At 36.5% G+C, this 12,019-nt stretch overlaps 1 protein-coding gene across 6 annotated transcripts in view; it reads right to left on the reverse strand.

The window, feature by feature from the left end:
- LOC114481218 (myosin phosphatase Rho interacting protein) overlaps window positions 1–9,162 on the reverse strand; it is a 64,811-nt gene extending 55,649 nt beyond the window's left edge. For all 6 annotated transcript variants that reach the window (XM_028475804.1, XM_028475807.1, XM_028475803.1 and 3 more), the window contains exon 1: window positions 8,322–9,162. In XM_028475804.1, the coding sequence (XP_028331605.1) occupies window positions 8,322–8,444 (123 nt within the window). In that variant the 5' untranslated portion in view covers window positions 8,445–9,162. The remainder of the gene's footprint in view (window positions 1–8,321) is intronic.
- Between the last annotated feature and the right edge of the window lie 2,857 nt (window positions 9,163–12,019).

Raw genomic sequence — 12,019 nt, forward strand, 5'->3', positions numbered from 1 at the left:
CCACTAACCCCAACCAGTCGACGCAGATGGCTGCCACCTCTGAACCTGGTTCTAACAGAGATTTCTTCCTGTTAAAAGGGAGTTGTTTCTTCCCACTGTCACTAAATGCTTGTTTATGTGGATCTTGTTGGGTTTTCTCTTTCTTATTATGATTTTATATCTTCATAAGCGCATTGAGATGACTTTGTTGCAAATTGCGCTATACAAATAAAGTTGAATTGAATTGAATATATCAATATAGACGATATTGTAATTTCCTATATTACCAAAATACAAAACTCGATATATCTTGAATCTCAATATATCACCCAGCCCTACCAGCTGGACTTTATAAGCACAAACTTTCCCAGCTATAATGTGTTTACAACAGGTGTTCCGAACGATACTGATATTGGTTCGATATCAGCAAAAAAAATATGAATATATCGGCCAGCATCTAAAATCAAAACATAATATATATTGTTTTTATTGGATTTATTCTGGTTATTTTTCAGGGTCTTCTAATATGTTTTGTATTTATGTTAAAGGATAAAATGTATGTAACAAATTGATTGATAATAAATGGGTGAGTTATCCTGCATTACCTGATCAAACCTTTTCTAACATTACAAAATAAGTCATAAAAGTATGTACGATTTATGACGACATTGTATCAGATCAATACCGGTATTGGCTAATACTCAAGACATCTATATTGGTATCATGTTGGAACTTGAAAAAACTCCCATTGGGACACCCATAGTATTATCAGTAGGGCTGGGATGATGTACGGTAGTCCTGATCCCAATACTTCTACAGTGCTGATCAGATATACATTTGATTACCGTGATTTTAATTTCCTTATTGTTCCTATCCAAAAACAAAAGTACACTCCTAAAAAGAATATCAGGGCCTCGACGAGGGGCTCTGTACAAAACTCGAGGGTGATTCACAGGTTGACTGTAAATAAAAGTTTCACAAATAATGGTATTTTGCAGGTAAACAACTGGCTGAGGGTTAGCACAGTATAGCCAACGTCACTCTCCCAATGTAATCTTGTATGATTTTAGCATAACCATCAGTTTACCTGAAGCATAGAAATATTAAATTAACAGTAGTTGACTATTAACCTTATTTAGCATGTAATTGTTTCATGCACAATGTGCAGCAAGGCGGTTGTTGCGGGCAGCCCTTCAGCCCCCTTGACTTGCCATGACATCACACTTCCATGTAGGGGGCGCGCCCCCCCAGTTTGGGAACAATTGTGTTAACCTATGACCACATATGCAGACATGGAAAAAAATACATGAAAAACAATTCTGGTGAGAAAATTTTTTTTTTTTTAAATATCATTACAAATTACGGTGAATACATATTTTTATACTAATATGATACTCTATATGATTAACATTCACTCAAGTGGAAAAATATCTGTATAGAAAATAAGTCATTGTTTATGGGAAAATAGGACACCTGTGGTGATGCTTAAACTTAACCAAGTTTAATTAGCATTTATATTCTGGTTTCGACACTAACAGGTGGCTTTCTGTTCGAAGGTTTTATTAGTCTAACAGAATGTTAGACTTTCAAAATGTTTGGTGAAGACTATTTAAAAAAAAAAAAACTAATTTAAGCATCCCTCTGGGTTTTTGTTTGAACACGCACAACGATCACTTTTGTCAACAAAGGTACGTATTACATAATGTAGTCATAGCACTTACATGTGCTAGGGCGCCATACTTTACCATGAAACTTCAAACGCTCTTTCTATAAAAAGTAAAACCTGGAGACTAGTACCTGATCAGAATTATATTAAATTATTAAAACCTTCATTTTAGTGACTGTACTTTTGATTTCATTGCACATGGAAAGCCTAAACTGTGTGCACAGTCAAGCCAGTTTAGTCTCACTGTAACCTTGTTGACGGGAACCAATAATAGCTGTGTGTGCTATTGAAGGAGATCCTATTATCACAGCCCTGATCCCACGTACAATCACTGCCTTGAGGCACATTCCCAGCTGAACTTTAACCTCCAGCTGGAAACATTTCACTTCCAAGCCTCCAACATTAGGAAGAGCTGCAGGGAAACTGTGATTTCCTGCCCCCTCCTCGTCTCTGTCCTGCCTGTGTCCTCTCCTCGTGGTGTGAACACTGAGGCTTCCAGGCTGGACCTGTGTCCCTCACACTCATGGGACTGAGTTGAACACATGTAGCAGGAAACTATGTTTAGAGCTAGAATAACATCAAGCTCCTTTAATGCTGGACAGTGGACAATACATCGTACAATTACGTTGACCAGCATTCTTCCCAATTACAATTAAATTTTGAATTACTAGTACAGTGCCCGTCAGAAGTATGTATTCATACAGTGGGAGCTTAAGTAGAGTTGTCAATTATGGCCAAATTAGTATGTTATTTTACTCATTTAGTACATTTTTATTATAAATACTGTGTGTGTGTCTACCTCCTCCTTAAGTCATGCAAAAAAAATACATATATATATATTTATTTTTTTTTTTTCAATTAAAACAAATTGATATGGGGGCGGTGTGTAGCTCAGTGGGTAGAGCGCCCGCCCCATGTACAGAGGCTATAGTTCCTCACCTGCAGCGGGTCCAGGTTCGATTCCCGGCCTGGGACCCTTTCCTGCGTGTCATTCCCTGCTCTCTCTGACCCCCTTTCCTGTCAAGCAACTGTCATATAAAGGCCACTAGAGCCAAAAAATCCTTAAAAAAAAAAAAAAAAAAAAAAAAAAAAAAAAAAAACAAATTGATATGGATGCATTTAGTATCGATCCGAGAATCGCAAATCGATATTTTTCAACACACCTAACAATTGACCACAACCCCTGGTCAGGGTAGGCCTGAGCATTTCAAAGCTGAACAGTAAACCTTGATCTCCCTTTGGCCTCTGGATAACCCAGGTTACCTATTCATAGCCTTATTTTCTCTGTGCACCTGCAGTGATCCCAACCTTGAACACTGGAAACAAACCCTGACCCTCACCTTAGGCCTGCAGAAAGAAGCTCAGGAGTTTAACATGGTTTGAACCGTTACATAACCCAGCTTGGGACGGCTAATGACCCTGTGTGCAGCGCTCACTGGTCTAGATAAAGATGCACAAAACCTGCTTGTGCAACCATGCTCCCAGCGAGCTGTTTGGATAGCTCGACGATGAGGAGGCATTTTTTCAAAAGCCCTCGAGAAAACCAGGACGACAGCAAGGGGCCACAGGCGGTATCTATCTGAAAAGAGGCTGTCGCTCTGAGAGTCTGAATCTGAACACAGAGAGAATGTGGGAGAGGGTGAGGGCGGGATCATGGGAAGGATTAGAGGGAGTGATGTAATCAAGGCTGTCCTGGCTCAGGCGTGAGAAGGGTTAACTTGGAGCAGAAAGCAACACTCCCTTGTGTCCCCCACCCAACGCATTTGTAGAACAGGACAAGTGGAAGACAATGCTGACGTTGCTGTTTGGTTCAAGGGCCCAGCTGGGCCTCATCATCTGGGATCAATTACAGGATACCACAGAGACTCAACTAATGATCGCAAAAAAGCAGGAAAAACTCACAGCTCACTGTAGCCTCACTTTGCTTTTCTTCATTCACACCCTGACCGAGGATTCTGATCAAAGAGACTAAAACATACCAGGACAGATAAGCAGAGGCACCGTCTGACAAAGCCTGGGGGAGGAGCCAAATAAGAAGCTGAAACAAGTTAGGTCATTAGGGTTAGTAACACAACAAAGACCTGAAAAAAAAATACCAACACTAATATTTAAATACTATAAACATTATTTATTGCAACAACAAGATGCGCCGATCGATCAGCCACCAATCTTTATTGGCTGGTTGCTTTGGAACCGGTAGGGGTGAGCATTGGCAAGGATGTTGCAATATGATACGTATCACGATACGATGATATCACGATATATTGCGATATTCTACCCAGTTAATATTAAAATTAAACGTAGAGATGCAGCCATTTGTCTGCTAACACCTCGGCACAATGTCTTGCTAGGTGAGCTCGTAAGTTAGTCATGTTCCCACAATATTTCACGGGGAGCGAGGCAAATCTGGCAGACGGCGTTGTCCTTATTAAGCTCGTTTTACTCCCTTTAATTTGGAAGCCAAAGTACTTCCCAAACGTCAGCTTTGTACTGTGGAGGCGTTATTTTGTTAGCCATGTTGTTTGGGATTTCAGTCAGTCCGCTTCTGCCACTGTGACTGCCTCTACTACAGAAATTGCTCTACACCGCCATCTACTGGAGTGGAGGTGTGGAAGTGGCACAATTTTCAAGGTTTTTATGAGCAGCTGGTCAACATGCCCAGTAGTTAGACTGCTCCGCTGATAAGCCTGTTTGTGACAGTAGAAAACACACGTTCACAAAAATGTGAAAAATACAATAAGAAAAATATTGATTAAATATCAGAAAAAAGAAGAAAAAAAATATATATATATATATTTTAAATCAATTAAAAAAATGATTTAAAATTGGCACCCCAAAAATCGCAATATATCGTGAAATAACTTTTTTCACACCCCTAGTAACCGCCATATGTTTATCAATGCTTTGTTTATCGCAAAAGCCAATCACCTGTAGAAACCCTGAGTGTAGAGTAGTGCCCTCCCACTTTCCTTCACATTGTACAATGGAAACCCAAACAAACATGTCTGTAAGTGTGCATCTTGCCTGTATAAGTGTGACAGTCAGAAGGCTAAGCTAAGCTAATAATCCGAAAAATAAATGAATTTATTGACTAGGTGAACAGCCTATCTCAGTGGTGGAAGATGATCGGATTCTGCCCATTTAGCCCTGGCAAAGCTCCACCAGACTGTATATTCTCACATGATCAAATGTATCTTTAAAGAAGATGTCTCATCCCATGTAAGTTTCACTGTATAAATCATATAAAAGCTATATTTTTAAATCTGTTATTTAAAGATTGTGTTACTGAAAGCAGGTACATTTAAGAGTTTTCCAGTTGTCCTTTTTACTGAAGAGTCACTTTATTGTGCAGCTGTGGAAAGGTTTTCTATCTATTCTCTTAAAAATGTAAGTAAAATATGTTTTGGTCTAAGTTAAAGTGATTTTATGGTTCCTTTTTTCAGATCATGTAACTAATAGCATGCACTCACCGCTCACCATAAATAAATTGAAAAATGCACAGTTAATATATGTGATCGGTATAGGCGGTGATCAGCAGATCTGACTCATGAATGATCGGTAACGACAGCAAAGATTCCTGATAGGAGCAGCCCTAATTGTATTAATTAGTAATATGATAAATCTAGCTTTCAAAGTTAATGTGAAAGTCAAACATTTTATTGTGTATTTTATTTCAAATTATATTGCGCTTTGTTGGAATTTCAGTGCTAAAAAAAATATTTTTGCTTTGATTTTTAAAGAAATAATATACATGTGTATAAATACTGTATTTCCTTCTATAGTAGTATTTCGTCTAATTTGCTGTTTAAATAAAAGGTTATTGAAAATGAAGGCTTTGATTATCGATTAGCATTTCGAGATGACTTTTGTTGTCATTTGCGCGATATAAATAAAGTTGAATTGAATTACTATGCCTGAATGACAATACACTGATGTATTCTCTCTTAGTTGGAGGTGGACTTTTAAATGCTGGGTCACTTGATTGAAACTGAAAGCATAGTACGCATACGTCACTTGTCACAGATAGTAGAAGAAATTTGATGCAGGAGCGAAAATTCTACCTTTCAAACATGTTTTCTGCACCATCGCACACAGTCTCCAGCGTTCTGTCCCAGCATCAAGGTTTTTATGGCTAACTAACAAAAACCTTTCAGATTCTGATAAAGTATCTATCTCTCTTGTACTGAAGCTTGAACTGTTATTATTAGCAGCACTGCCCTGCTTTAGAGAATGCAGGGTTATATCTGTCATGAATCAGCCAATAACAAGCAGTGCTTGGATTCCAGTGAAGCATGCAAAACAAGTTTGTTGTGGGCCAGTGTGTAAACCTTAAAAAACAGGTGTTGTAAGTTTTTTTTCCCCTTTACTAAAAGTGTTTTGGATAAGTCCTGGGTTGAGTAGTAAACCACCACAAAGTTAAAACACTTTAAAGAAACCCACAAGGTCAATAACGTTCATCGACTGGTTTTATAGGAAAAGATTTTTGTTTTGGTTTGTTTATAAAAATCTATGGATTTGGTTTGATGATGTTGCAGTTATAGACTGAAAACGAAGATCGGATTCCAATTTCCGGATTTTCCCTTTTTTTCCAATTTATTTTTATTTATTTTGTTCAATTGTATAATACTGAAGATATTATATGAAAGGCTAAAAATGTATGTAACCCATTGGTTAATAATAAATTGGTCAGTTCTTCTCATACCTACTGTTGCTCACTATTGTTCTGTTTGAGTAACATCACTTGATCAAGACTTTTCTAACATTCCACACTACAAAATAAGTGATTATTTGTTATTAAAGAAGAGAGAGAGAGAGAGAGAAATAAAAAATAAATAAAAAAGTATGTATGATTCATGCTGATATTGGATCATTATCGGTATCGGCTGATACGCAAGGCTGCGTACCTGCGTGTTGTGCATTATTCAATATGTATGTAAACATGATGAAACCAGGCCAGACCACAATAAACAGCAGCCACTGGCAGTCTTCCTCAGCACACACAAACAGCTGAAGGTTACACAATCATTGACAGGGATCATCATGGAGAGGATTAGAAAACCTCACCTCACACTTTCTCCTTTTGTTTGACATGAGACTGATTACTTCACTGATGTGATCATGTTGATGGTTAAATAATGACCAGAGATGAACTAGTTCTGATATATCCTACTCAAGTAGAAGCACTGTGACGTGATTAAAATTGTACTCAAGTACAAGTAAGTCATACATAAAATAATCAAGTACAAATAAAAAGCAGCTCAATTAAATAGTACTAAAAATAAAAGTCAGTAGTTATTTTTGGTAATATAAATCTTGCATACAGTAAACATCTCATGTATAAACTTAAAAAAGAACTTTCCAAAAATGCATCTATATAAAATAATAAAAGGTTTGCCAAAATGTACAATTCTTTTTTTTTTTTTTTTAACTAAATTCAATTAAAAACAAACAGAAAGACAATTCACGGTTACATTTGCTGAATATGTCACAGTGTTAGGACTGGCCGTTGTAATATTTGACTCACAAATAAATGAGAAATCAACTTTTGTTTTCTTTTCGGGGGCCCCAAAAAAAAAAGATCGGGCCCCCAGCGTTGATGCGTACACATCCATAGATTATACTTACAAAACTTCAGCCTGATCTGTTCACGAATAACAAAGGAGTAGTGATTTTAACTAGTGTACACTAGAAGTGTGATGATATCTCAATACGGTGATATATCGCAATATTTTTTCGCATGATCGATTATCGATATGCTCGCGCCAAGTATCGATTTTTTTCCAAACCCTTTCTGTTTTTTCACTAAAATGTGCAGGTACGTCTTCACAAAAATGTTGTCACTGTTGAAGGAACCAATATATTGTTTACTGGAATATTACACTATAATGGTGTCACTGGTAAGAAAGACACTATTTTGTTTACATAAAGCACTATTGGAGATACTTCTTTGTTGACATTGGTATGTTGACACTTATTTACAGAAATGCTGCACTAAAATAGTGTCACTGTTCATAGGACACTTTTTCAATTTATTGTCTTTCAGAGATATGAAATAAAAATTAAATTTTTTTTCACTTAATCTTTTTTTTTCTTATGTCAGATTATCGTAGATTGATTTCTGACCAATATATCGACAATCACAGTATCGTCATACTGCGAGATAATCGTTATTGTGAGCTTTGTATCGCGTATCGTGAGGTACCCAGAAGTTCCCACTCTTAGTGTACACAACATCAACAAAGTGAGTGGCGTTTTGAGTCCAGTAGCCCGGTCTAAAAAGAGCTGCACAATATGTGCCACTTTAGTCTTTTTATTCCTATAAGAGACAGCACGTGTGAGTGAGTTCTGTAGTGTGGCTCTAGATTAGGACACAGTTAGTAATCCATTTAACTGCTTTTCAGAGAAGTAGCAGAAGAAGTGACTCCTAAAACAAGTATTTTGATACAAAATAAGCTATAAATTATAAATGTATCGATATTGTAATCGTCTATATCGTCAAAATAGAAATCGCGATATATTGCCCAGGTCTCCTTGTGATCCATTACTTTTACCTCCGTTAATGACTAAATACACATGAGTCATCTACAACTCCTCACCATGACAACCATTAGCTCACCTGGCGGTAAATTAAAAAGCCACTAATGACTAGGCACAGTTACACGGTGTTTGCGCTCACCTGAGTCAGATCCTGGTCGGTCAACAGATGTAGCTCCCGGGGCTTGAAACAGTTTTGACATTTACTTTTGTTGAAGAAGTTTGCCTGGAATTTCCTACAGGGGTTTTCTTTGGCGGTAGACATTCTGTGAGCCCTGTGTGTGAGAGCTGTGTGGAGGAAGGAAGGAGGGCTGCTCTCTCCCCGGAGAAGGACCTCTGATCACCGCTAGATGCCTGCTTTACTCCCACAAAGACCCCACGGTCGCACGCATTACCAGGGGTAAAGAGAACCACAGCAAAGAGAGGTCTGACCAGGTCTGTTCAGCTGCACTCAGTCTCCTGATAAATAATCAGCTGCCATCAAACCAGTCCTCCCATCACTCAGTCAATGGCCTGGGACCACAAAGCGAGAAGAAGGCTAATGTCCCGTTAGCCTCACCAGCCACACATCACTGACGGCCCGAGCCGCACAAAAACTGCATTTGCACGCAGTTGTTGGAGCTCTGGGTCCAACACAGAGAGCCTGAGAGAGTCCACGGTGTGCACAGTAAGAGGCAGAGACACCATGCACGGTCCCTGCAGTGTTCCGCTAACACGGTAAGGTTAGCCCCGCTCCGTTAGCACAGAGCCCCCAGCCCCCGGTCCAGCTGGAGCCTTTACCCTCGGACAGAAGAACGGAGTCCCCGCCGCTTCGAAGGGCTTTCCCACGCAGAGCGAGCACCTCCCAGCCGGTCACACACGGCAGAAGAAACGCTGAGGATTCGCCTCCATAACTATCCCTTTTAGCTGCACCGGTGCCTTGGTTTATTTTCTTCTTTCCCCTCAGAGCAGGGGGAGTGGAACGAGACCCACACGCGCGGGCACAGGCTCGTACATAACCCTGTTCTCGCGATAACTGCTCACTGCTGCCCCCTCCTGGAAGAACACGTGACTGAAATCATCCACAAACATCCAATATTTACCAAATATTTGACGTTTTCCCTTTGTTTTATGGAAAATACAGCTCAAGGTTGGGGTCAATTATAATTTTAATCGCGTAATTGATAAATAATTACAATTATGGCATAATTATACTATAATCAACTGTTTATTTATTGAATCCATGTTGCTGTTGTAATCATAATTTCTTTTTTTCTATTGTTGTTATTTTTCTAATTATGTATATCGTAATTTTTTTTGCACTATTATCCTACGTTAGTATTTATATTTATTTTGTTACTCTTTGCTCTAATACTGTGTTGCTGCAAATGTGAATTTCCCCTTTGGGGATCAATAAAGGTGTATTCTATTCTATAATTGAATTGTAATTGAGTTCAGATGATTGACTTTGTAATTGTAATTGGCATGGAAATTCTATATAAATTAAAATTTAATTAAAACGCAAATTTGGGAAAACATGTTTGTTTCGGCTTACACATATGTAGTTAACAATTATTAAAATATGTTTATAATGTTGTTTATAATGTACGTTTGAGATGAAGTTTTCCCACTACATTTCAGTTCTCTTGAATATAACTTAATCTTTTCAAACAATAGGGGTTTACTGTTAGAAAAATAGGCTCAGACGCCTCCACACCAACGACATTAATATTTAATGGTAAAGAAAGCCTAACAAGGTAACCAAGAGATGGAAAAACGATTTGGATTAAAGATGATATTTTTTAGTGTATTTTCCAGCTAATTTAAGACAAAACCAACCGGTTATCATAAGAGATGCTTTGTTTTATATACTTATTTATTAAAGGCTCAGTAATTGGGATTAATTGAATTTGAACTTTTGTAATTGTAAATTACCTTATTAAATTATAATTTTAATTTGAAAAAATGCTGGTCAACGTAATCATAATTTAGCTGTAATTGAACATGGGTAATTTGAGACGTGATTGTAATTGAAAAATGTAATTGACCCCAAACTTGATACAAATAAATCAATTTAACCACCTAAATTTAAATTACATTCTAATGCAAAATGCTATACAAGGCATTATTTACCCAAAAAAGGTTATAGCTGGAGCAAAGTCTGTGCAGTGTAGTGGTTAGCCTCTCAACAGACCCTGGGTTTGGCTCCTGACATGGAGTGTTATGACTTTTATGTATAGTTTGCATGTTCTCCTCCTGCTGGCAGGGTATTATTCATGTAGTCCAATGTAATTTTACAATCTAACCCACTTGTGTGTATAGAATGTAAAAGAATCAATGAAATGTGCATTATATTGAATAGTGATTTTAAAGAAACATTTTTAATATTTTTAATAGAAGAGTATTTTTAATATGTGTATTTACATCATTATTTACTATAGCTACAAAACATTAGATCACAATGATACAATATACAATGGACTTGAAAGATATCGTTCCAACTCCAATTCTTATTTTCCTATTCACCCCATGGGATGAACTGGACTTTATTCACATAAATTAATGAGAATTTGCTTTACAGAAAAGAAAATGACAACAAAACAACACATCCACAAACAGATTGGCATAGGATAGGACAACATAAAATAAAGGGTCAAAATGCGAAGAACACAGTCAATAACTATTGAAAAGGTAAGAAGTCATCTTTACCAAATTCATAAAGATTTGTCTGAAAAAAAGAAATAAGTGCCAATTGTTAAGTGCCACCAGATGACTATTGATGTAATGGCACTATATAAATAAAGTTGAATTGAATTGAACTCACTGACAATAACTGTAATGACAAAAAATGAAAAAAAGCATATAAATAAAGCTAGAACATAAAATAAATAAACAAGGAAAAACCTTCATATAAAATAAGTTTTTCTTTTCTTCCCACTCCTTCTCCTCTCTTCATTGATGCATGTTCACAGGTCCTGTTTGTGCATGTGTGTGATTCGGGCCTGTGTGTGTGAGAAGCATGTCCCTAAAGATAACAGAGTGTAACATAATTTCCCTTCAGGGAAAATTAAAATTAAATTAAAATTAAATTAAAATTAAATTAAAATTAAAATTAAAATTAAATTAAAATTAAATTAAAATTAAATTAAAATTAAATTAAAATTAAATTAAAATTAAATTAAAATTAAATTAAAATTAAAATTTCTCCTACTTTTCTCTTTCTTTCTTCCTTATCCTCCACAAGCATATTTAAATAACATCTTTTTAGGGCGTATGGTGGAAAGCTTTACACAGTTGTTATTAACAGTTTAAAAAGCAGGACAAACCCAGATTTAACAGCTTGTACTGGACAGAGAAGCTACCATTATGAATTTGTAGATGATCTTATAGTAGTAAACATATAAAATGCTTATTCTTTGAACTGTAGTGGCTGGTAGATATTAACACAATTATTTATACCCAAAATATTAAGGGTAGTGAAACAGGAAATAAATCAATTTTTTATGATATATCGTGATTTTTTTGGGTGTCAATTTAAAAAAATATAAAAAATATATTTTATTTTATTTATTGATTGATTGATTGATTTATTGATATTTATTCAAAATTTTTCTTCGGCACCCAAGAATCGGGATTAAAATCAAATCGTGACAAAATGGTATCGTTCCGGCCGTACAAAATATGATTAAAGACAAACAAGCAAACAATACCAAATATAAATAAAAGGAACTTTAATTCGTAACACTGTCAACATGGGGACTTTGAAGTCACTGACAAATAAGAAAAGGCAGTCTTGTCCAACTGTATTTCTGTAATACAATGTAAAAATATAAATAAATCAAAAATGAAGTTGTTCAAATT

This window comes from Gouania willdenowi, chromosome 19 (genome assembly GCF_900634775.1).
Source record: "Gouania willdenowi chromosome 19, fGouWil2.1, whole genome shotgun sequence".
Lineage (NCBI taxonomy): Eukaryota > Metazoa > Chordata > Actinopteri > Blenniiformes > Gobiesocidae > Gouania > Gouania willdenowi.